The 27,712-nt window shown below is 32.2% G+C and overlaps 2 protein-coding genes across 2 annotated transcripts in view; one reads left to right on the top strand and one right to left on the bottom strand.

Moving 5' to 3' along the window:
• The window catches only part of LOC134721059 (histone H4 transcription factor-like), a 43,555-nt gene extending 37,087 nt beyond the window's left edge, over window positions 1–6,468 (top strand). The window contains exons 9-10 of the mRNA XM_063583767.1: window positions 1,016–1,140; window positions 3,541–6,468. Coding sequence (XP_063439837.1) covers window positions 1,016–1,140; window positions 3,541–4,234 — 819 coding nt within the window. The 3' untranslated portion in view covers window positions 4,235–6,468. The remainder of the gene's footprint in view (window positions 1–1,015; window positions 1,141–3,540) is intronic.
• Window positions 6,469–12,011: 5,543 nt separating this feature from the next.
• LOC134721057 (protein maelstrom homolog) lies at window positions 12,012–26,968 on the bottom strand. Its single transcript, XM_063583763.1, has 15 exons — window positions 26,744–26,968; window positions 25,308–25,424; window positions 24,686–24,770; window positions 24,189–24,335; window positions 23,384–23,425; window positions 21,065–21,198; window positions 20,182–20,384; window positions 18,553–18,615; window positions 17,631–17,841; window positions 16,959–17,070; window positions 15,964–16,203; window positions 15,172–15,269; window positions 14,293–14,476; window positions 13,578–13,673; window positions 12,012–12,714 (listed from the first exon to the last, which is right to left on the bottom strand). Exons 1-15 carry the CDS (start codon window positions 26,873–26,875, stop codon window positions 12,680–12,682), a joined length of 1,899 nt encoding a protein of 632 aa, XP_063439833.1. The 5' UTR covers window positions 26,876–26,968; the 3' UTR covers window positions 12,012–12,679.
• Window positions 26,969–27,712: the final 744 nt, after the last annotated feature.

Here is a 27,712-nt window from a genome sequence, read left to right as displayed (position 1 = left end):
CAACGTGTTAGAATTAATCTTTGACAAAAATAGTTCTATTTAACTTGCTCACATATCTTTAAGTCAAATTAAAACATTTTCTGTCTTGTAAAAGTAAACTTAATAATCGCTTACAGAATTTACTCCTTTACTAACCCTCTACAGGTCCATAGGGAGTCACCACATGACAGAATTAAAAAAATCACAACTTGATAATATACCGTGGTACAATAAGATAATTTTGAAAACATGTAAATTTTTGCTTCATGTGGAAATGTGTTTATCCGGTAAGTATCAGACATTTGTGGTGGTGTAGGATATTTCTATGAAAAAACTTTACTTCCCTTTTCCCAGTTCATAAGAAGATGAAATGTTAAATGAAAGAACATAGAGTGTTTTTATAACCATATTCAATCATAATGCATACTACCAAAGAAACATATAATTCTTGTTGTTTTTTTGCTTACTATCATGAAATGTTAACAGCTCATCTTTTCATCTCACACTAAAAACTAAATAACCAAAACTATTGATATACTTCTTCCAGGAGCTGTGCTTGAAAGATGCATTTAGATCAAATCTGACATGGGGTAAAATTTTTAATCAGGTGAAGATCTATATATCTGCCCTGACATTTTCAGATGAATCGGAAAACCGGTTGTTGGGTTGCTGCCCTGGAATTGGCAATTTAAAGGAAATTATATTTTTTGGCTTTTATCTTGAACATTATTATAGATATAGATAAACTGTCAACAGCAATAATGTTCAGCAAAGACAAATAGACAAAGACTGTAAACAGCAAAAATTATCATCTATACAAGATCTGGAAAACAACAAATGACTGAAAATATGAATTGACTTCTTATATTGCACTTAATTAAGATATTGTTTTAGCAATTGAAAGGTTATTGCATATCCACTTATTAACAATTATGATAATATATTTTACTTAGTGATTTGAGTACATGTTGTATAATTTTAGAAGCTATCATCATCTCAGAGATTTAAGTTTTAATGTCTATACCTTGTGTTGTAGGAGGTAGCTATACAGAACTATGCCTGCCATGTTTGTTCATCAGTATTTACCAGAGGTTCTAAACTTACGGTACATCTCAAGAAGAAACACAAATTCAAATGGCCGTCAGGTCATTCCAGATTTAGGTATTTATTCTTAATAAAGATGCAAAATGTTGGTAGAAAAGTGTTTTAAAGAATACCATTTGTTGTGTAAAGTAGTAAATGTGATGTGTGTAAATTATGTTTATTGCAATGTCTAGGCTACATAAGTAACGTCATAATTACATACTGTAGATTCAATATTATTCGTTGGATATCAACTTTCGTGGATTTCGTTGGAACATACAAACCACAAATTTAAATGTGCAACGAATTGTACTTTTGTTGCATGATTAAATGCAGTTTTTTTTCAATCCTCCAAAATTGGTACCCACGAAAATAAATGAACCCACAGTGAGTGTCACGTGGTAATGTAAAGATGTATATAGTCCCGCTTAATTCCTGACCACGTCAAATATTATAATGTGAAGTCCATAAAATCTGACAAGTGAAATCAATCTATGAAACAAAAAATACAAAACCTGCCATGTTCCTGACTTAGTTTTTATCCTTTTAAAATGATGGTAACCAGTGGTAACATCACTGACTCAACTTATGAAGATTCCTACTTTAGAAGGTTAAAGAATCAGATTATGATCTGCGGTATGGCATATGTCCATTATTCTTGGCCTCTTCTTCATGGTTAGGTAATTATTGTTAAGATTTCATGAATATGTCAGTCTCTCAGAAAATATAAGCATAGTTCAACTAGTCAATGATTTAAATTAAACAAGTTATTACAGAAAATACCTGGCATACTGAAAAGACAATGTCTGTTATATCTGGAAGATGTTATTACAGTCATTGCTTCTTTGTACAATAGCAAACATATGTTATTTCAACATAATTCATGACAGGAAGAGATAATTCAGAATTTCTATAATAATAGTATACCAGTAGTTGTCTTTAATAACTTGCTTAAGTTAAACTATTGACTTTCAACTGTATTTGGTCAGTTGTCCATTATTAGGTACAATATGTAGAGACAACAACATCTGGGTTACCGCAAGGTGATATTTTTATTGAGTCGACATGTTTCGCCGCTAATGCGGCGTCATCAAGACAATATTACAGAGTTTACATGTTCATAAAGTGCATCCCGTACAATTTGGAAATGAACTGACATTTTATAAACCTCTATGAGGACCACTACACAGACGTGCAAGAATAGCAGCTAACCAAATCGTTTTAAATAACTTTATTGACTAACTTTCACTTTTAACTATACTAGATTCTTATTTTAATTTCACTTTCACTTTCTATTTATATATGAACCTCAATCACAGTGACTACGGAACACACCAGTCAAGATAAACATTTGTTTTTATTTCTATTTTTAACTTTTATTCTTGCTACATTATGAACACTATTTTACATTTTCACTTTCACTTTTATTCTTTTACGTCATAATTAATACAACCGCATTATATACACTTTATGAACATGTAAACATTGTAATATTGTCCTGATGACGCCGCATTAGCGGCGAAACATGTCGACTCAATAAAACTATCACCTTGCGGTAACCCAGATGTTGTTGTCTCTACATATTATATTTCCATGAGGTTTTAAGACAACCGCAGCATACTTCGGTATCCATCTTGGTTACTCTACCAGCTTTTCCATTAGAAGGTGTTGGTTCACTCGTCACAAATTATTAGATACAGTGTAACATGCCTAATCCGACACCTAAGTATTCCAAAATCCTGCTTTAACCGACACATTTGCATGGTGCCAAAGTATGTCATCATTACAGATTAAAACCTGAGTATTCTGACATTTTTATTATGCCCCATTTATGGGCATTATGTTTTCTGGTCTGTGCCTCCGTCCGTCTGTCCTGCTTCAGGTTAAATTTTTTGGTCGAGATGGTTTTTGTTGAAATTGAATTCCAATCAACTTGAAACTTAGTACACAAGTTTCCTAAGATATGATCTTTCTAATTTTAATGCCAAATGAGAGATTTTTTCCCCTCTGAACATAGAAAATGATAGTGTGGATGGGGCATCCATGTACTGGGGACACATTCTTGTTGTAAGATAACACAGGTCACATTGCATATACATTTCTGTTTATCATACCTTTACCTCATTGATCAATTTTAGAATATGACTTTTGTAATGAGGTCACTTTTTCATATACTTTGTTTAATAGGTCAACTTAGTTTGGTGATAGAATGATCATGAAGTGTACATTATCTAAATTAGCTACACATCAAAAACATTTGCAGTTTTATCCTTAATTTGTTGGATTTATAGTATAAAGAGAGCATTTAGATATAAGAAAAAATATTTTTGTTATATTGATTGACAAAATGTATATTTCCAAAATAAAGCTTTCAATCTGCATGAAATAAATTTTCTATATCATCTTTGTTTAGATTTATTTTATTTGTTCATTAAAATTTGACTTAATAAATAAGCCTGATTTTTGATTTTTTGTCAGGTATAAAATGCATGAAGATGGATACATGAGATTACAGACAGTACGTTATGAAAGTATGCAGCTAAGTCAAAACCAGGACTCTACAGATGGCAGTGAATCAAAAGACGTCAATGAAAACCAAGACAAATATGTTGTTGTACATGATCAAAGTTCTGAAATGATTTGTAACGATGATACGGACATGGAAATGGACGACACAAATCCCCCGTCTGATGTTGTTACTATAGCAACAGGAGATGAATCTACGGGATATGTTATCAAAACCACAGATTTACAAGGACATCAGATTTGTGACTTAGGAAATATCGTCAACATGGTTTCTCAACCATCAGATAAAACAAGTGATATTGCAAGTACTATTACTATTGTAACTCAATCATCAGAACAAAGTTGTGATGTTGGAAGTATAGGTATGGTTCCATCTGCAAATGTCTGTGACATAGGAAATATTGTTTCCATGGTGACTCAATCATCGGAAAATTCACACATAGCAACTTTAACAGATATAGATGGAAGTGGACATCCAAGGGAGATAAATGTGACAATAGTAGAGGCCCCAGAGGGTGGATTTCAAGTTGTTGATTTATCAACGACAAAAAAGAAGAAAGAGAAACACATGACCTACAATTTAGAAATGTTAAGTGACGTCGCTATAACTTTACCTGGTGGAGGTGACCAGAGTGAGGAATTATGATGTCCAATACGTTTATTTATTTATTGGTGCTCTGAATTTTGTTTATGTGCTTTAATTTCTAAAATAGAAAACAATGAAATAGTGTATGGCCAGTTCATGTGTATTCAAACAATCTTTAGTGGCTTTATTTGTTAGAATAATTTTTTCTGACCTAATTTTGAAGCCATTATACAATTTGAAATTGTATTTGCATGATGTAGATATATTTCACACTCTTAAACCAAGACAAGTTCTCATTGATTGGTTATTTTTTCTTTGTTTAATATATATATATATATATAAGTAATGAATAATAAACATTTAAAGTTTGGGCAATGAATCTAAGTTAAGAGAATATGATTCCAAAAATTTAGAGATATAAATCTGAACTCATAATGGCAAAATTTTCTATGCTATATATTTCTTTGAAATTCATAATTTACTTCTGAAATCATTTCTTGTGAAAAAAAAATTAAAAAAAACTACAATAACTGAATAACTTGACAATCATGATGAAAAAGAGACATTTATGAAAAGGAGTTGTCTGGTCACTCTGTTTGTTAGAATTCTTTTCTTATGTTGCAGAAACATGGACATAGGGATAGTGATCCAGCCGCTGTGGCGTTAATGAACTACTTAAAAGTTATAAAATATATTTTAGTATGTGGAACACCTCAATGCTTCATACTTTACATATAGATGCCTTATGTTATGAAGTTTCCGTTTGTAATATGTCCATTGTCCTTGACCTCATTTTCATGGTTTAGTTTGTTTCTTAGATACTTTGACCAAAAGGTCAACTATATTTAATGCTTAGATTGATTATAAGATTTAAATCTCTGTCTGGTATTGTTTACCTGACCTTGTTTTGAGGATTCATTATTCAATGCTAAATTTTCCTGGTTAAGTATGTTTCTTAGAAACTATATGCAATAGGTCAACTATTTGTATGGAATGATTGTAAGGTAATACATTTCCAGATTGGTTTATCTGACCTTAGCTTTATTTTCTTGGATCATGTTAATTTTACGTGATATGTGTATTTAAGATGGTATATTTAGGATTATCGCTATTTTGTGCATTTTTCCTTTGATCTTTTTTTGTGATAATTTTCATATCATACTACTCGCTTGAGATGGAATATTATCGCTAGAAACTAAGTATGCAAGTGGGGTTGCTAACGAAATTGACAACGTCCTCATAGGTAAAATAGTGATATTATAAAAAGATTATCATCTCAACTTGTGGCTCTTTCAATTATGGCTCTCGCCGTCCCGGCTCAAGCGAGAAAATCATTGAGATGATCACCAATAATCTATAACTATCAACATAAAATCAATGATCAGTAAAGCAGGAGATACATTTTAACATGTGCACTTTTGTCTAGAGATTGTAGCAAGTTGAGATGTTCCATGTTGATGTACATTTGTAACTGTGACTATGTAATGAAAACATTTATTGGTGTTTTAAGCTGTGTTTCTTTTTTCTTTTTCATGTACATGATGTACAAAAGTCATTTTGTGTTATTAATTGACCTAAAAGATGAAATGTTAGGATGAAATACCAATTTACATATTTGATTTATAATTCATTGGTCATTTTTCTATTCAACATTGCAAAAAACAAAATATCTATCTACTCTCTAGACTTCAATAAGTGATCAGCATTTGTAATTTTATGATTTGAAAATAGAGGGGAATAGGATCTTTATCAGGACTCTGGGATCGGGTGTTTTAAAGCTCAGGATTTCGGGATTGACCCTTTTGGGAACTGGGCATTCTTTTTTCGAATTTCGGGATGTCAGGATTAAAATTTATTAAGCCCGCGATGTTGGGATTAGGACCCCTCCTACCCCCTCCAAAATATATTAATCCAATAAAAAGATAAGTAAAAAATATATATATACTTGTATGTACAGTTTCTATGTTTTGTTTTAACAGCTAGATGAGACAGGCATTACTTATGGAAAACTGCTTAAAAGAAATGAAAAAAATTCTACATACAAAGCCATTTATTTATCCGAGGGATCGTTAAGAAGATGGTTATTTGACAAAAGTGTCAATTAATTTTCATTTTTTGCTTGTTTCAATAAGTTCTCTTCGTACCAGCTATCGACCAGAGACATTTCTTTGATAGGTAATAGTACTGAACAAGTAATTCATAATATTTAGTCTGTGTTCACAGTATTAGTACTTTGATTATATTCAACTTGTTAAAACTTGTATATGTGTTTTGTTAATAAAAATAACATGTTTTTGTTGCCTAGTTGTTTGAAGTACATGTATAACATGAAACGCACGCTGAGCATCTTCCATTTTCTGAAAAAGGAAAACTACAAGGATCTGTACACAATCTTTAATATTTCTAGTGACAATTTATTTTGTATCCCAAATCTAGATTGCATTCACCTCGTCTGTCAGTTGGTCATATATTATTTTAGCCACACTTTTCTCCATTACTACTGAACAGTATTACTTGGTGTTTTGACACTCATAAGCTAAAATGTGTGAGTACTGTTCAGATGTGTCGAACATCTACTTTTTTTGTTAGCCAATACTTTTAATCTTTCAATGTCATGAAAGTGTTGAAAAAACTTCAAATTTTATAATTATTGGGTATAATGTTTTTGACACTTCCATCCATTAACTCCTCCTACTATAAACAACACAACAGAGTTTCATGAAATTTTGTAGATACAAGAACATCATACTATGAATATTCAAATTCATTTCAAGGAGTTATGCCCCTTTTAACTTTGAATTTTGACGTAATACACTACTCTAAACAGTTGGTCATTGAAACTCCTCTGAAACCACAACATAGAATTTTATGAAACTTAATAAGGAACTTTAAAGAAAGGATATAATATGTAAATGCATATCCACAAGGAATATTTATCAGTTGACTTTTGTAGGAGTTTTGAGTCTTTGAACTTTGTAATCTGGTAATAATTTGTTTGCAAAGTGACAATGTTGGTGCGTGGACAATGTGTGATCACAAAGGTTCTTAAATAGAATATTTTCATATAACCATCTTTTGATTGAAGTCTATGTTTTACCCACTGGTTACCTACACAGTGGTTGTACATCCTGGTACTAATGATAGCACATGCAGTTTTGTTTATAATTACATTAGGCCATAAAAAAGAATATGTTCGTGTGCCCTAACCCTACCAACCCAAGACAATATTACAGAGTTTACATGTTCATAAAGTGCATCCCGTACAATTTGGAAATGAACTGACATTTTATAAACCTCTATGAGGACCACTACACAGACGTGCAAGAATAGCAGCTAACCAAATCGTCAGGGCCAGGTGAGCTAAAAAGCTTATGGTATCATTCAGCTATATGATACTATGTAAATTAGAGAAAAAAATTATGAGAATGAAGTTAAATCAAACTATAAAAAATCTGCTATTAAAATTAGTTCTTCCAATTAATATGAACAGGGGCGGATGCAGGAATTTTCGAAAGGGGGGTGCTAACCCAGGGCATAGGGGGGGTGCAAAACATATGTCCCGATACAAATGCATTGATCGGCAAAAATAAAGGGGGGGTGCGCACCCCCAGAACCCCCCCTCTGGATCCGCCACTGATGAAGATAGCGCATAAGGCTCCAAACATTAGAATGCGAGATATGGATAACAATACAACAGAAGAGTCCAAAATAAACTATTTGTATCATGCAAAATATTTTTAGAAGTTGGAAGACCTGGGTACTTTATACCTTGTAAACAAATGCTTTATGTTACAAAAGTTTCCTTTTGTCACAAGTCCATAGTCTGCGACTTCACTTACATGGTACCGTGACTGATTTAAACTTTTTTAGTTTTTTGGTCAAGTGAAATACTCACTTATCATGAGTAACTGGATAAGTGGTTCCTTATAAAGTATGCATATGTAAGTTTCTTGTGTACAATTTGGAGTTTAGTATGGCATTCATTATCACTGAACAAGTATATACATTTGTTTAGGGGCCAGCTAAAGGGCGCCTCTGGGTGCGGGAATATCTCGCTGCATTGAAGACCTGTTGGTGACCTTCTGCTGTTGTCTGTTCTATGGCCAGGTTGTTGTCTCTTTGACACATTCCCCATTTCCATTCTCAATTTTATGTCCATCAGATTGGTTCACCTGATCTTGATGTTAAGGTGGTCAATGTTCATGTAACATGGTCAATTTATCATCTCTAACAGTACACTAGATTTGGAGAAAGAAATGGTTATAAGGTATTCATTCTGTCTGCATGCAGGTGTCATCTGACCTTGACATCATTTTCATGGTTCATTGGACAATGTTTAGCATTTGTGGTTTTGGTATAACTCTTAAGATAATATAAGTAATAAGTTAATTGTATTTGGTTTATTAATGAGTGTAAGGTGAACAGGTCTATCTGGCAGGGTTCATATGACCTAGACTTCATTTATAGTGTACTTGTAAACATACTAAGTTTATTTTTATGATGTCAGTTTATTAGATACTGTAAGCAATAAATCAATTATTTTGGTGATTTGGAATGATTGCAAGATGAACATGTCTGTCTTGCAGGGTCCATCTGACCTTGAACTTATTTTCATGGTTCATTGGTCAATGTTTAGTTTTCTTGGTTACGGTAAGTCTATTTCTTAGAAACTATAAGCAATAGGCCAACTATACTTAGTGAATTGAATGATTGTTAGGTGTTCATGTATTTCTTGTTTGCTTTATATGACCTTGACCTCATTTCTTGGATAATGTTATGTTTATGTGAAAGTTGTAGTAAAGCTTTATATTTAGGACTATCAACATATCAACGATTAGTAAAGGCGAGATATTTCAGCCTGTGCACTCTTATTTATTTCATTGTCTAGATTTTATGGTTAGGGTCTAGAAGCCAACATTTGGAGTGATACTTGTAACAAATCTAAACAGTTATTATGTATCTCCATAAGGTATTTACATGACTGAAGCTGCATCTCATTTTCTGAACATTTCACCTCTCACATATTTAGGAAACTGAGCTAAGATTTTGACAGACAAGATCAATGGAAGATGAGGTCCATGATCTGACCTGCTTTTGCCATGGATTCTTAATTTCTTTTAAAAAAAAATAGGGTAAATTGTTTCAAAAGTAAAGGACGACATCAAAATTTAATTCATATAGTTTTTTCACTGACCCACCTTTTTTTTCCTTCATTGATTTTTATACGACCGCAAAATTTGAAAAAAATTTAGTCGTATATTGCTATCACGTTGGCGTCGTCCGAATACTTTTAGTTTTCGCACTCTAACTTTAGTAAAAGTTAATAGAAATCTATGAAATTTTAACACAAGGTTTATGACCACAAAAGGAAGGTTGGGATGGATTTTGGGAGTTTTGGTCCCAACAGTTTAGGAATTAGGGGCCAAAAAAAGGGCCCAAATAAGCATTATTCTTGGTTTTCGCACAATAACTTTAGTATAAGTAAATAGAAATCTATGAAATTTAAACACAAGGTTTATGACCATAAAAGGAAGGTTGGTATTGATTTTGGGAGTTTTGGTCCCAACAGTTTAGGAATAAGGGGCCCCAAAGGTTTGACAAACATTGAATTGGTTGGGTTCTTTGATATGCTGAATCTAAAAATGTACTTTGATTTTTGATTATTGGCCCAGTTTTCAAGTTGGTCCAAATCGGGGTCCAAAATTAAAGTTTGTTTGATTTCATCAAAAATTGAATAAATGGGGTTCTTTGATATGCCAAATCTAACTGTGTATGTAGATTCTTAATTTTTGGCCCTGTTTTCAAATTGGTATACATTAAAGTCCAAAGGGTCCAAAATTAAACTTAGTTTGATTTTAACAAAAATTGAATTCTTGGGGTTCTTTGATATGCTGAATCCAAACATTTACCTAGATTTTTGATTATGGGCCCAGTTTTCAAGTTGGTCCAAATCAGGATCCAAAATTATTATATTAAGTATTGTGCAATAGCAAGAAATTTTTAATTGCACAGTACTCAGCAATAACAAGAAATCTTCAATTGCACAGTATTGTGCAATAGCAAGAAATTTTCAATTGCACAGTATTGCGCAATAGCAAGAAATCTTCGCTTGCACAGTATTGTGCAATAGCAAGTATTTTCAATTGCACAGTATTGCACAATAGCAAGAAATATCTAATTGCACAATTTCAATTGGAGTTATCTTTCTTTGTCCAGAATAATAGTTGAATCAACTTAAATCATTGTTTTATACAATATACAATGTATATTCACTTTTACTACCAACTGATAAATTAAAACAATCTTTACCATTCAGTGATAACAAGCACTTTTTTTACATTTTAAGATGTATTTAAATGAGTAATTATTGTTGCAAACTCCATTAGAAATTTGAATTGAGATCGGTTTTGGAATAAAAGAAAAGGGGATGTGAAAAAAAAATTGAGGGGGGGGGGGAGGGGTTTTCAATTTTTCTCATTTGAAATTTCATAAATAAAAAGAAAATTTCTTCAAACTTTTTTTTGAGAGGATCAATATTCAGTAGCATAGTGAATTGCTCAAAGGCAAAACAAATTTTTTTTAAGTTTATTAGACCACATTTATTCTGTGTCAGAAACCTATGCTGTGTCAACTATTTAATCACAATCCAAATTTAGAGCTTAAATTTTGTGTCTGTACTTGCCCCAACCGTTCCGTGTTCAACCTCTGAGGTCGTATAAAGCTGCCCCCTGCGGAGCATCTGGTTTTATGTTGTCCCTAATAAAAAGCTGTGTAATGAAGGCATGATATACCCGACACTTTTCAACAAATAAAATTCCATTAATTTACAACTCAATGTTGCATAAGAAATATATTAAAACTAAAGAAAGCCTCTTTTAATAGAGATAATCCAGTCACCAAAGTTGCATAAGAGTTTTTGGGCTATAACTAGGAGATCACCCCTTTTTATGAATAAAATCCTTCAACTTCAAAACATAAAATCTTAGATTTAAAAAATTGACAGGGAGCTTACATCAGTAGATATAAACAATTCACCAATGTTTAATGAAAATTTGATAAAGATTTTTCAAAATATTGTCAAACATGTTGACTGACAGACAGACATACAGACCATTTTATACCATAATAGATCCCATAAACAGGTGTATAAAAATAAAATATACTTTTGACTGAAATATGTTGCTTGCAAGTAATTTTTAATAGTTAATGCAAAATTTGAAAATAGAACATTAAGCCATAGTTTTCTTGTGAATTGTTTTACATTTGTCGTTCCAAGGCCTTTTATAGCTGACTATGCAGTATGGGCTTTGCTCATTGTAGAATGCCTTACAGTGACCTATAGCTGTTAATTTCTGCGTCCTTTGGTCTCTTGTGGAGAGTTGTCTCATCGGCAATCATACCACATCTTCTTTTTTTATAAATACATGTACTTCAACATGTTAACTTTCAAACATTCAAAGTCAATTAACCAGGACTGAAACATTCAAGCATTCTAGTAAAAGGGTGGTGTAGACTATGCCTTGAGGGAGATTTAGTGGTATAGCAGGTATACATCAATGTATATAAAATCAAGAATGTGTCCCAAGTACACGGATGCTCTATCTGCACTACCATTCTCTATGTTCAGTGGACGGTGAAAACGGGTGAAAATCTCTTATTTGGCATTAAAATTGGAAAGATCATATCATAGGGCACATGTGTACTAAGTTTCAAGATGATTGGACTTCAAATTCATTAATAACTACCACGCCAAAAACTTTAACCTGAAGCGGGACAGACGGACGAACAGACCAGAAAACATACTGCCCATAAATGGGGCATAAAAAAACAAACACAATTAGCAAATATTGATTTATTAAAATGTATTACATCTGAATACTTAAGAAACTTAACAAGAAAAAAAACCTAATTGTAAAGAAACTGAAAAAAAGAAATTAAAACAGCAATTTTAAGAACTGCATTTTGAAATATTAACGTTCTACAATTATAACATTAGGGCTGTCTCAAAACTTTTTCACTGGAAAAACAAAAGAAACCCCTTTATCAAATTGCGTAGAGTTGGACGTTTTATTATTATTTCAACTGATGAAATATTATTTTATCTAATCATAAACATCATATATATATATATACTTCTTAAAACCTGAACATAGAACATCCTATCTAAATCCTGAACTTCATACATACTATCTGAAACCTGAACATCATACATACATCATGAGTGAAACGGATTTAAATTAAATCTCAATCTCATCTTCGAATCACTTTTTCATAATTGCAATATGAAATAAGCGAATTATACATAACAATATTTTGACAAGTCACATCCCTCTTGGCACATTACAATACTGATGAACCTTTATCCCTTTAGAGTATTTAAAAAAAGCCATATAATGACTAGAACTTCACAATTGTCATAAAACTGTCTGTCGAGCACTATCACAGCACTAACTTCACATCACAGTCAGCTCTCACTGGTTCTTCTGGTACCAGATTGCACTAGTTTTAAATCTTCATCTGTCCAACCATTTGAGAAAAATCTTAAAAAGTCAGATATCATATTGTAAATAGAAGGTTCAGACAAACTTTGAACAACTTCAATCATAGTTTAATCTAAAAGTTTTGTTTCATTTTCCCAAAAATGTCCAAAAGTCTTTAAAACTGCTGAAATTCCAGATCTATTTTTAAGTGTCAACTAGCTAGGTGCTCTTATGTTAGCTTTTTTGCCAAGAGCATGTCAATCTGCCAGGTACAAAAATGTATGTGGCAATTTTAAGAGTAAGGAAAAACAAATCAGTTCCCAGTCTGAATAATGTTTACAAACAATGAAATGACATGACTTATTCCAAAATGTTACCTTCAATATCAGCTAGTATTTTTCAAAATTGCATGGCTAAGCAATGGTTAGCCTTGTACAAGTAAACAAGAATACACATGTCATGCTAAGCATAACCCAATTTAATAATTCAAAGTTTTGGAAAATTGAAGGTGTCTGAGTGATCATAACACATTACTACTCACAGCCATGTGATACAGAAGAAGAACTACTTAAATCACTCATTTTGTGTCGCTGAAAAAGATGGGGACATCAAAAGAAGAAAACTAAGTCATATATATTGAAAGCAGTGCATTGACCTATAATTGTTAACTTTTTATGCACTGTGATTTGGATGGAGACTTGTCTCATTGGCGTTCATACCACATCTTCTTATTTATATACTGTACATGTGGATTAAAATCATTTTCGTGGGTATCAATTTTCGTGCATTGAAGAAAACTTGCATTTTCACGAATACTTCATTTCATGGTTTTACCAATTTGTGCATACAAAGCCTATTAAAAATTTGTGATATTTTTAACATTTGAATTACAAAGTAAACAGTAGAAATAGAATGTGTTATACCTCCAGCACCAGGTGGTGCATATCCTCTTCCCATTGGTAATTTTTTGCCTTTCTGGAGATTACCCAGAATTCCCTGAAACTGTCCCATCATTCCTCCTGCAAGAACATTTCTTAATACAAAACACAAAATTCCACAATTAACAGAAGTTGAAATTTTGTTTACATTCAATGCTCAAAATTGACAAAGTGCCATCAAAACAAGGCAGAGAAGCTTTCAGTTATCATACAGAAAAAGTTGGCTCACAATATTTGCAGGGGAAAAAATAATGTTTTAATTCTAATTTAATTGTTATTAATATAAACCTTCATTTTATTTCAAAGTAGAAACACAAGTCCCCACTCTGATTACCAAATGGAATTTTCAAAATGAAAAGGGCCACATATTTTTTTTAAAAACTGCATTGAAGTTTTACGACACTATGTCAAGATTAACACATTATGGTACAAATAAGAATTATGAACAGAAATACAGTCAAACAGAGTCTAAAAAGCAGAAAGGGTGCATACTTTCACCAAGTTTTATGGATATTACTATCAGGTGAAATTAGATTATATGAAAATTAAATCATGTTATCTTTATTGTTTGTTTGACATTTGATTTGAAACTTTCTAAACTTAAAATTTATCATCACAAAAACATATTTTTTTCATCACAAAAAACTTTCTAGACATATTTTTTTCATCACCTATTTAATTTAAATTGTGTACAACTTACCTCTGGCATTTGATTGGCTCCTCTGCTGCTGATTGACAGGTGTTGGGAATGTTGGGACACTCCCATTATATTGCATGGACACTGCCATTCTATCCTGGAGTTGAGACAGGTTAACACCAGATTGTCCATTTCTATCTTGGGCAGCATTTGACTGCTGTAATCCTCTGGATATGTCAGCCATCGTCTATATAACAATAATTAAGAATTAAAACTAACAGTTTATTCTTGTTTGGTAATGTGCATCAAACTTTATGAACAAAAACAATAAGTCAATGTGTTTGCAATTGTGATAAAGTATAAATCTGTTATTTTGTACATAACTGCACCATTTATCAAATTAAATAATTACTTCTGAATAAGTTTGATAAAAAATCAAGATTTATAAATATCTAGTAATAGATGATATATATTTAACATTATATGGAATAAAGTTATATATATGTTGATGACATCCACCAATAATGTGAATGAAGAACAGCAATAAAGTTTTCTCCTTGACACAAACTTATTTTGAAAGTGTTTCATGGCATTGAATTTCGCATGCAGAATTATGAACAGTTTATGGTATGCTCAACCTCATATAAAACAAGAATGTATCCATAATACTTTCTTTATCTTTGTTCAGTGGTTTGTGAAATTTGGGTCAAAACTAATTAGGTATTATAGGTAAAATTGGATAGATCATATTATAGGGAACATGTGTACTAAATGTAAGTTGATTGGACTTCAATTTTCATCAAAAACTACCTTGACCAATAACTCTAACAGGAGGCCAGACAGACAGAGAGAAGAAAGAAACACAAACTTATTAAGGGGTAAAACCCCAGAACACTTGCCCTGGATCTGCTACTGTTGCTTTACTGAATTTAAATAACCTACTATTTTCTGTGGTTCTTTGACATCATTCTGCCATGATGCTGGTGGTGGTGGAGCAAATGTCGGCTCTGGGGCCATGGCACGTCCTGCAAACTTCTGATCTGTAACCACAATTGGCAAATTATAATAATTTATTTGATAGCTTATCTCACCAGGGTATCAACTTGAAATTTTGGGAAATAACATGCAGAAATTAAAATCGGTTGGACAAACAAAAGGCCTAGATCTAGAGGGAGCATAAAAATCTAAAAAGAAAATGAAGATAACTGACCCATTGACATTTCATCTTGGTGAAATTGCAACCCTGGTATATTTGAATTATCAAATAAGGGAGTGCATTCCAGCGGCAAGTCTTTTTATTCTATTTTTTTTATTTGTTTTTCAGTAGACAGGCTTTTACAATCTCTTTACATCACCACCTGACTATGGTGTTAAGGGGTTTGATATATATATACAACAAAAAATTGACTACATTTTTTTTCTTCTAATGTGAATATATATTATTTAAATATCAACAGCGGCAAGTCTTTGTATATCTTCATAAAGGAAGAGACACCCTGTCATTCTCTAATCATGCACCATGTATGGGTTTCACCATTAATCTAAAATCTTTAATAGCTTAATACACATTAACAAAATTGTCCCAGGGAACAGTTGAATATCAGGACATTATAATTATGAAAAAGATGGACATGGTTAACATGTAATGTGAATTCCAACAAGATAATCTACTGACATAGTTTAAATATTTCAAGTGTTATAACTTGGTCAATCAATGCTTATTTTTGTACAAACCTGTATTAACAATTTGAGCTACAGGTGCACCACGTCCAATACCAGCAATTGGATTGCCTCGACCAATGCCAGACAGACCAGGTGGTGCCATGGTTGACTGATTGCCACCAAGAGTAGGAAAACTGCTTTGGTCTATAATATTAGGGGTATTCTGAGGTCGTACAGGTACACCAGACCATGGTGCTAAGGATGCTAAACCTCTTCCTGCTCCGCTTGGTACACCACCCATTCCTGAATAGGCTGCAAAATAATTCATAAAACGATCAAAACATTGATTACAAATATAGTATTGAAAACACTTATTAAAATGCAACTTACAAATAAATCGATTTTGTACTAAACAAGCACTTGATACTAATCCACATTATGTCAATCATACTTTTAGAAGTGTGCTTTACTTTATGTCATCTTTTTGCTTATTGTTTTGTACTTAAATCACCCCAACAGCTCAGGACATTTCTGATGTGCATGCTATCAGCTAGTTTTAATATGAGATACTGTGTGGTTTAATAAACATGATTAATTTTATAGACAAGAGAAACTTTGTTTAGTTGAAACACCATAGATAATCTTTTCCCTGCTATTATTAAGCCAACTTGAATGTTGTTGTTGGCTTGTGAAGGCATTGAGTTCTCACTCTACTTGACTGAAGAAAAATAACATCTCAGTTGTGTCTCTTGAGATGGAAAATTATGACACAAAAGATCAAAGCTTGTTTTTTAAATAGATTAGACAGCTGGTTTTCCTGTTTAAATGCATGGTTTTACACTTGTCATTTTTGGAGCCCTTTATAGCTTGCTGTTCAGTGTGAGCCAAGGCTAGGTGTTGAAGACTGTACTTTGACCTATAATGTTTTATCTTTGACAAGTTGTGCCTTGAATGGAGAGTTGTCTCATTGGTACTAATACCACACCTTCTTAAAGTTATATCTATTTAAGAAGATTGTGGTTCAGATAAACAATAATAGAAATACATGCCACATGGATTCCTCTTACCTGGATTATGTGGTCGCCTTAATGAGGTATATTCTTCATCGTCCTCGTCGTCATCATCGTCTTCACTGTCACCACCTCTGTTTAACATTGGAGCATATCTATTTGTAGGAGCCTTTAAAAAGAGAAGGAGTTTAAATAAGCTTAAGACTTGTGTTCGTTCACATATTTAAAGAGATCAAACAGTGCACAGATTTTAAAACAATATCTATATTTATCTCTATTTGCAATAAATACCTTTGTTGCTCAGTCTTTGAAAGTTTAATTTTGTTTACTCTTGTTTGGTCTTATAGTAATTTTTTGCCATGGCGTTGTCAGCTTGTCATGTCATTGAATAAGGTATAAGAAATATTTTGGGGGTTATTATTTTGGCGGATTCAAAACTTTAATCAATACCTTTGCAGGTGCACTTTTAAATTAGCAGAATTTATTTTGACAATTTAGTTCTATCCACAAAAATTAGAGAAAGCAAAAATTTACACACAGTGAAAATCACCAGCTATAGGGTTTTCCATTGGTTTCATCTACTTTGTCTGGTCTTTATATGGTTTGAAAAATTTTCAGTCAATCATAGTGCAATGCATGAGTAAGATAGTGTGATGGTGTGTTGCATAATAAATGCTGATTTCTTTTTATATAAATTATATAACTCCACCATTTTTATGACACACTTACAGGTTGAAATGTCTGTTGCTGTTGTTGTTGTTGTGGTCTATTGTCATTCTGGGGTCTTCGTGATGGCATTCTGGCTTCTTGGTTCCTATCTATCTTCATGGAGGAGGGAGGTAGTACAACACATGATACCGAACCTTCTTCACGGATCGGCAGATGTTTTGGTGTTATCTGAACACCAAACAATGGACACACACTATCAGAAATGGCATATCTAAAAACAAATTTAGAACTCATAAATTTAACAAGAAGTGAAAATCTTAACGGGAGGGATTGTGCCTGATATTCATATGATGAAGACATAATCTTTCAATCAGTTTAATTGGGGTCTTGAGCTGGCATGTCATTTAACTGCTAGTAGTCTGTTGTTATTTATGTTTAATTGTTATTTTATTTATTTTCTTTTGTTACATCTTATGAAATCAGACTCGGACTTCTCTTGAACTGAATTTTAATGTGCATATTGTTATGCATTTACTTTTATACATTGGCTAGAGGTATAGGGGAGGTTTTAGATATCATAAACATGTTTATACCCTGCCGCAATTTTGCGCCTGTCCAAAGTCAGGAGCATCTGGCCTTTGTTAGTCTTGTATGGCAATTGTGAGTTTTGTTTGTTTTTCTTTTACAATTTAGCTCTTTTATTTGTTTCCGTGTGTGATCTCCTTTTCTATTACCACATTTTTGTTTAAGGGTCAGCTGAAACCTGCTTCTGAGTGCAGGATGCTGTGTGAAAGACCCATTCACGCTCTTGTCTGTTTCCTTCTCTTTGGTCTTGTTGTTTTCATATGGATAAAGTAATTTGCTCAATGTGCAGTGGCAAATATTTCATCCATGGTTTGAACAAGGCATACTATCTTATCCTTAATAAAAGTAAATATAATTGTTATTAAATTCACATATTTTTTTTAATTTATTTACTTACGCATATCTGTTTACAAATCCAAGGGAGCAAAATTTACACTCTAATTCTTCGTGGAAGTCACATCTGAAATAATTAGTTACTGTATTAATTCATATTATTTCACAACATAAGAATATTTCATATCACAGAAAAAGAATACTGTTAATTCAGAAAGTTTTGCGAGGTTTTTATTATTGCGAATAATGCGACTGAGTTGTAAACGCAATAATTAAAACTAGCATTTTGTAATATTTTAACTGAATTAAGCATGACTTTTCTCAAAATCGTAAAAATTAAAATCGCGTTCAAGTGTAAAATGACAAAATCGCAATAATAAATGCACGCAATAATTTCTGAATTTACAGTATATTGAAGACACTCACCTAGTCTGGTTGGCAATGAAATTTGACAAAAAAGATACATGCTCTTCCATAAAACTAATATGAGAGAGGAAGAACAGAAATTGATTTTTTTTTAAACAAGACTGAAGGTACAGTCGACTCTCGTTATCTCCCAGTCAGTAGGACCAGAGAAATATTTCAAGATACACATAGTTCGACTCAAACGAAAACTGGAAGTTTGACAACCAAGGGACATAACTCTTGCTTAACATGGTTAAGCTAAAATAAATCCGGTGACGATATTCTGGTATCAGATCGATGTATTTTAATGTCATGGTCTTTCATTATTTTTAACACATTATTTTTACTTTTTCTATTGTTTCACTTGCAATTATTTCCTATCTTTTTTTTTTTAGAGTGTAATTTCCAATAGTTAGTTTCGTTATTCAGTTTGGTTGTAGTTCACAAAATTGTTTATTCTCAGATACATGAGATTTTGGAAAATTAAGATTTCTATTCATTTTGTTTAATCTCACTCTTTCTTTTCAAAAGAAAATAAAACAAGATGAAAGACGTCGATTGAGTAGTTTTTAGGTGATTATTTACGGAAATCATAATCCTCACTTTATACACCAAAGCTCATTTATAGTATTAATCACAATTAATTGTTTTGTAAACTTTTTTGAATACTTTTTCATGAATATTAATTATGTATCACTAATTATTTATACAAATTCTTAGGTAAACACTTGTGGAAATAGCATGTCATAAATCAATACAGTGGTTGGTCAGTGACCGGAAATTTGATTAATACACGTGTATTGTCAGATTAACTCTTCGATCCATTTAAATCCCGGAGATCATGTTTTGACATATGTGTATTAGTTTGAGATATATAATAAAATTTGAATGCTTTTGTTAACCTTGGGACCGTAAATTTAGTTAGACTCAACCCAAATTTTGACTCATACAATTTCGACTCATCAAGAGTTGAATTACATACATTTATATGGAAAAAAGTGTGGGACAACGTGAAAACTTCGACTCATCCGAAAATTCAAGTTAACCGAGTTCAAGACAACGAGAGTAAACTGTATATATTATTCATATATTTTTCCTTTTAATGTTTGCAAAATATCTAATTATGCTAATGGGTGGTTTTCGAAGAAATTTCCTACCGTACCATCAAATTCCATTTTAATGGAATGAACCTACTGATTTATAATTTTTGCTTGCCGTTGCTTCACATCCAGATCAAGTTATTTCACCAAAGCATTTTTACTAAAAGATTTTTTAAATTTATAATTACCTGGTTTTTGGTTCAAAATCCCATGTATGTGCTGTCATTAAATCAATCACTTGTGTTTCTGACACTGAATGTCCAATATGTCCAAATAAATCCTGAACAAGTCCTTCTAAATTATATACCCTCTTCAGTCTGTTAGCATATCCTAAACAAGCTTTGTCATGGACCCAGTTTAATGAATATTCTAGCTCCTCAACATCTCCTCCCTTTAATACAAGATAAAACAGTTTCCATCTCAATTCTTGCAGATAACTGCTTTTATAATTTTATCACAAAAGATAAAATCCATATTTGTGTATGCATACTTTTTTAAATACTGTTGATTCATTTATTTTTGTAGTTATAACTTTGTGCATTGGGGAAAACTTGCATGTTCATGAATATCTAATTTCATGATTTTGGAAAAATCTGCATTCCGTCCTTTAGAAATTTATTGAAAGATAAACATTTAAATTTGTTGTTCCCCTGTACCAACAAAATCCACGAAAAATTGGTATCTAACAAAAAATAAATGATCAATGATATAAACAACAAAAAAAACATAGTGTGAGTAATAGAACCCTATTTTGACCTCTTTACTAGTATGCAGTAATCTGCATATTGTTGACATAGTGATGTGAAAATGCATAAACTAATAATGCTTGACACCAAATTTCTGATTTTCAAGATCTGCTGATTGCATAGACAATATTTTATTAAATTGGTTCTCTAATATAATCAACTCAATGGTTAGCAATGTGTTTCCTTTACATGTGATTTTTTTTGTAATTTAATTAAATGTTATAAAAGTACAAAATAAGTTTACTTGACCAACTTATAAATGTTTCTAATTTATTTATTTTTTTCAATAAGTCTAATTTCATATCTAACAATAGGCTATTCTTACCATACAGTAAAAGGGAGGGTACTCAGGTTTTTCACCATTTGGATTTACAAAGTTTTCCAACTGAATCCAAAGTCCACGATAATTGGCATCAGACTTTTCAAACCTCTCGATAGGAATTTGATGGGTATCTTCACCTTAAAAAAAAATTCAATGTATAATCAAACCAAGATAGTTTACATTTGTCTCAAGCATTAAGTCAGATACAGCCTTTTTTTATTTACGACATATTTAATGTAACATCAAAATTTGTAAAAATTTGCAACATATGTCTTAAAAGTTATCCCTTATTTAGTATGCAATTATTATTTATTTTCACCCAATATTTTTGAACTTCTGAATTGACAGTATAAAACACTCTTTTGAATAATTTGGCCTCTATAATTTGTTATTTTTTTTTAGAAAAAAAGATATTTTGACATGTATTTTGTTCTTTTCCAACTGATTATTTTTTTATTGCTGAGTAAGAGGTTGACTCAACCTTTTAAATGCATATGAATACTGTTAATTTAGAAATTATTGAGGTTTTATTTATGTACAATGTGCTACTGGTGGAGTATCTTACTAACACATTCTGACTTATGATTAATATCTTTGAATGATTTTCCTGAATTCCCAATAATTAGGAAGTTCGCTTGTCATATGAATCTTTTACATGTATCAATATAATTAGCCACCTGTAAAAGTCTTATAAAATCACATTATTTTTTAATAGTTTATGAGAACCTAAACTTATCAAAGATAAAGCTATGAAAAATCAAGAGAGAACATTTTACTGCAAAAATTTAAATGGCTTATATCTCGAAACAAGCACATTAACCTATATTTCATTTTTGCTCTTTTGGTTACTTTATAAATCTCCTATCAACAATATATACTTGTGCTATGAAAGCTTCTAATTTTGAAACTGAGTAGCAAACTTCCTTTATCTTTTTTAAAATTCTTTAAAAATTTTGAAAGTAATAATTTCTGAAATTTCAGAATATAAACTAGAGGCTCCAAAGAGCCTGTGTCGCTCACCTTGGTCTATGTGAATATTAAACAAAGGACGCATTTGAATTCATGACAAAATTGTGTTTTGGTGATGGTGATGTGTTTGTATATCTTACTTTACTGAACATTATTGCTGCTTACAATCATTCTATCTATATTGAACTTGGCCTAAGAGCTTCAGTGGAAAATGTTAGTTAAAATTTACAAATTTTATGAAAATTGTAAAAAATTGACTATAAAGGGCAATAACTCCTTATGGGGTCAATTGACCATTTAGGTCATGTTGACTTATTTTTAGGTGTTACTTTGCTGTACATTGTTTCCCTTTACAGTTTATCTCTATCTATAATAATATTCAAGATAATAACAAAAAACGGCAAAATTTCCTTAAAATGACTAATTCAGGGGCAGCAACCTAACAGCAGTTTGTCCAATCCATCTGAAAATTTCATGGCAAATAGATCTTGACCTGATTAACAATTTTACTCCCTGTTAGATTTGCTCTAAATGCTTTGGTTTTTGAGTTATAAGCAAAAAACTGCATTTTACCCCTATGTTCTATTTTTAGCCATGGCGGCCATCTTTATTGGTTGGCCGGGTCACGCCACACAATTTTTAAACAAGATACCCCAATGATGATTGCGGCCAAGTTTGTTTAAATTTGGCCTGGTAGTTTCAGAGGAGAAGATTTTTGTAAAAGATTATCAAGATTTACGAAAAATGGTTAAAAATTGACTATAAAGGACAATAACTCCTAAAGTGGTCAACTGACCATTTTGGTTATGTTGACTTATTTGTAGATTTTACTTTACTGAACATTATTGCTGTTTAAAGTTTATCTCTATCTATAATAATATTCAAGATAGAAACAAAAAACAGCAAAATTTCCCTAAAATTACCAATTCAGGGGCAGCAACCCAACAACAGGTTGTCCGATTCATCTAAAAATTTCAGGGCAGTTAGATCTTGACCTGATGAACATTTTTACCCCATGTCAGATTTGCTCTAAATGCTTTGGTTTTTGAGTTATAAGCCAAAAACTGCATTTTACCCCTATGTTCTATTTTTAGCCGTGGCGGCCATCTTGGTTGTTTGGCGGGGTCACAGGACACAATTTTTAAACTAGATACCCCAATGATGATTATGGCCAAGTTTGGATTAATTTGGCCCAGCCGTTTCAGAGAAGAAGATTTTTGTAAAAGTTAACGACGACGGACGCAGGACGACGACGGACGACGACGGACGACGACGGACGCCGGACGCCAAGTGATGAGAAAAGCTCACTTGGCCCTTCGGGCCAGGTGAGCTAAAAAGTAAACTTAGACTTACTTTTACTCTTGCACTCATATCTGTACCCAGTTGGAATTCTTCCTGAAATTATACATAATTATTATTATTCATTTTTTCCGTTCTCCTTTATCTTTTTAAAGAGCTTAGTAGTGTTGATTATGATTTAACATCATTTCTAAGAAGAGAAAACCAACTATATAAAAAAAACTTTGCAGCATTTTTAAAAACGCGAAAAAACTGAAATGTTTCCACTGCTAATTAACAGAGCTCTTCATAAATTTTACTCAGTATTTTGAAGAATCAAAGAGGTGATTGCTCTGAGGTGGAAAAAGATGCATAAAAGATAAACTGAATTATTATAAAAGCAGCCCCTACCATAAATAATATTATGTGTCAGGCCAGGTACATACAGTGTATATGTAACTGTATCAGATATATTTAAAAATTTTCAAGACATGTTTATAATAAATAAAACCCCTAGTTATCTGGGACAGAGCAGGCTGGGTTGGTATAAAACTTTCAAGTCATTTTTTTGTACTCACTCAAAAATCAACCAATCAAAATGTTGGATTTCAAGTTTTGAGCATGATTCGTGTGCTCTGAACACTGAGTAAAGTTTTAAGACTTCAAGCCCAGGGATTATGTTTAAAAGTATTTGTTAACATTGCAAACCTTTTTTATTTTCTGTAAGTGCTTGGCCCAAATCATAACTGATATTCATCTAATATTTTTACACAAAATTACTTGGGTAGGAATGCCTTTTTCTATAATGCTTCATGAAAATACATTGTATTTCATAGCACTGATCTCACAGGGGAGATAATCTTTATCAACTTATAATTACCTGGCTCAATGAATCTATGCAGTGTCTTGGTGATACCAGATTTAATGCTATACTCAATAGCACCAATCTCACAGGGGAGATAATCCCCATCATCTGTCTTGCACAATGTCTGAATGTTCAGTAGATAGAACTTTTCACTTGCTAATACTGTTAAAAAAACAATAGTGTTTACAGTAGAATTCTTATTATTCTGCATTATATCTGCAGTTATTTGTTTAACAATTTTGTTTATACTTTTAGTCTTAATTACTTGTTTGCATAGAATGGGGATTGCAATAAAAAAAAATCCCTCATTGTGCTTTTATACAATCATCTTTTTTAAATAAATAAAACAGCAGTCATGTCTTGCTTAACATGATGACATTTTTCATTTGGTTATTTCAATGTTTGCTAGGATCATTTTACATAGCCTAGGCAAAAATATTGTATAGCCTAAAAAAAAACTAAAAACACACAATTATAAAGGGAAATGAGTCTTAGAAGAGATAAATACTCACATTTTCCTGTTGGCCATTGTGATTTTACAGAATTTCTTTCTTTAGTTCGTTTCTTCTGTAAATCTGCATATTCATCTCTTCTCTCCTACAATTGTTTTTAATATACAGTATTTTAATCAAAAATTGAAACAGTATCCTCACTGTGGATGAAAAGTTTATCTGTCACTTATGAAGATCATTTTTGACGAGTGCTTCTTTCTATTGCAGGAAAATTGCATTATCTTTTACATGATTTACTTATTTAAAAATTCTGTAATATTAATCTTCCTGTCTGTACAAATAGTGATGTTTTAAAGACCCTTTTTAAGAGTGCTTTTCAGTTCTGTTTTTTTTAATGTTTGTATTTGTCTACTATAACTTACAGGTAACAATGTCCTTGTATTATCCTGTCTATATTTGTCTACTATAACTTACAGATAATAATGTTCTTGTATTATCCTGTCTGTATTTGTCTACTATAACTTACAGATAACAATGTTCTTGTATTATCCTGTCTGTATATGTCTACTATAACTTACAGGTAACAATGTCCTAGTATTATCCTGTCTGTATTTGTCTACTATAACTTACAGATAACAATGTTCTTGTATTATCCTGTATATATTTGTCTACTATAACTTACAGATAACAATGTTCTTGTATTATCCTGTCTATATTTGTCCCCTTCAGCTCCTCTCATCTTAGCCTTGTACTCTTTAGATATTTTTTCAAACCGCTCTTTTTCTTTTTCTGGTAAAATCTGAATCAAATCAAATGTAAACATGATATTTGTTTCCACAAAGACAGTAAACTCTTTAAATGTAGTCCTAAGGTAAATGACAAAATAGAAATAGACACTTTTGAATTACATACTGAATTTATAAACTAAAAATGAACTTATTTAAGTTAGTGACACATCTTGTCCTGATGGGAGTGTACATGGATTTTACTGTTCTCTCACAGCTCTTGAGGAATTCTTTAGATAATGGAGGTATTTACCAGTACATTGTACATTGTTCTTATCAAAACTAGTGGACCCTGGTTTCAGATTGATTTATTGATTGTTGGTGTTTAAACACCCCTTTAAAGTTTTAAGCTATTTTGAGGCAGCCAGTTTTTATTGATGGAAGAAGCTGGAGTACTAGGAGAAAACCACCAGCCTTTTGATAGGGAAACTGACAACCAATGCAAGTTAAATTGTATTAAGATTGGATTTGAATGCACCCACCAAGAGCAGGGTCCAATCTCAACTCAGTGTTGACTTGCTACTGGTTACAGTAGTAACTTCTTAGACCACTTGGCTTTAGCCTAGTCCAAGATTACATCCAATGGCTGTTTTGCCAGACAAGCCGGGGCCGTGGGACATCAGAGCTCGTCCCATATCAAAAAGTGGACTGATGGCCTTGGAATTATATAAATAGGGCATCAACCTGTTCATTTTTCATTTATCTCTTCATTTATGCAAGTTTCACCTACACATGTACCTGCCAACCTTTAATTTCTCATAATTAGACAGTTTTCACAGTGATCCATCTATTTCGGCATTTACCTTTCATTTCATATCCACTTTTTGATATGGGTCGAGCTCTGACGTCCCACGGCCAAGCTTGTCTGACAAAACAGCCATTGGACCTTAGAGTTATCTCGGACTAGCTTTAGCCCTGCTCCCCTCTATCATGTCTATAAGAAAAATTTCTTCCAAATAATTCAGTTTTCCAGGGACAGTCCATCTTTAAAGGGGTATCCATTATATTATGGTAGGTTGTTCCTAACCTGTTAAGTTTTCAATTTTCTGAATCATACAATGCTTTTGGATTTTATTTATCTAGGTCATGCTTTGCCTTAAAAAATTCCACATGCAAATGTTTGTGAGTAAATTTGAGGTGAAAACACAGCCATTTTAGCCAAATTTTGGTCCCCATGAAACTTTTAAAAATTATGTAGTTTCCATTAGTTTATTAATTATTGTCATGTTACGTGTGATAGTGAAAATATCAGATAAGTTTATGTTCTGTGTATTTCGTTGAACAATTTCGACTTTCAATAAAAACTGTTTCAGCATTATTAAAGAATCTTCACCTTCCATCGTGGATGAGCAATGGGAACAATATCTGCCATTCCATGAGGGAAAACTCGTCCCTCCCGCTTTAGTTGTGGTTCAAGTTCTTTCATATAGAAATAAAAGGCATTTTTAACTTGCTTCTTCGGCATTTTGAGTCTCAAAACAACGAATTTATAGGCAAAATTTGTGTTTTTCTCAGTTGCTGATTTACTTCCCGCGATTCCGAAATTTTAATTCGGAAAATGTAGAAACGAAACGAATGAATAGAAGAAATCGCTAAATTAAGTAAATCATTTTCGAGCGTGAAACCAATTATAAGACACTCAGATAATTTCATATACAAAATATTTCTTTCAATAAGCAATTAGTATAGCTCAGAATTATTAAGTTAACTGTCTTCCTCCGTAAACAGAAAGACAAAAGTAAAGTTGTAAAATAGAGATAATTGTCGTGACTCAAATAGAGTGGGCTAACTATTTTAAAAACTTTTAATAGAATAGTGCAAGTTTTCTCAGTGCTCCAACTACGTGGTCATTTATTCCTAGTGGTTTATTCAAAGTCAGATGTTTATATTTATTTGGCATAAAAATTTGCAACACACACATTAACATGATTAACTCTTTTTGGTTGATTGCTTGATGTACAGTCGCAAGTATTTCATGCATATTTAGAGCATATATAAAGTTAATTTTGCGCAGTTAAATTCATTGTTTACAAAGTAAATTATTCTTTTAAACTAAGAAAATGTAGTGATGACTATAATATTTTAATACTGTATCAGGGATTCACGGTATTGCAGTGACATGTACAACTTCATGCAAAAGTGGTTTCTGGGCTTTTAAAGAATTACTGTTTTAATTTTACTTCAAAACAAAAGGAAGGTTTTTGGAATTATATCAATTGGATTTATATTTAAATAACAGTGATGGATTTTCGGAAAACTGTAACCCCCCCCCCCCCCCCCCTTTATTAACCAAAACGTTAAA

Source organism: Mytilus trossulus, chromosome 6 (assembly GCF_036588685.1).
Source record: "Mytilus trossulus isolate FHL-02 chromosome 6, PNRI_Mtr1.1.1.hap1, whole genome shotgun sequence".
In the NCBI taxonomy this organism is placed as follows: domain Eukaryota; kingdom Metazoa; phylum Mollusca; class Bivalvia; order Mytilida; family Mytilidae; genus Mytilus; species Mytilus trossulus.
The sequence above is the reverse complement of the archived record's forward strand: the minus strand, read 5'-3'. Positions and strand labels throughout refer to the sequence as shown.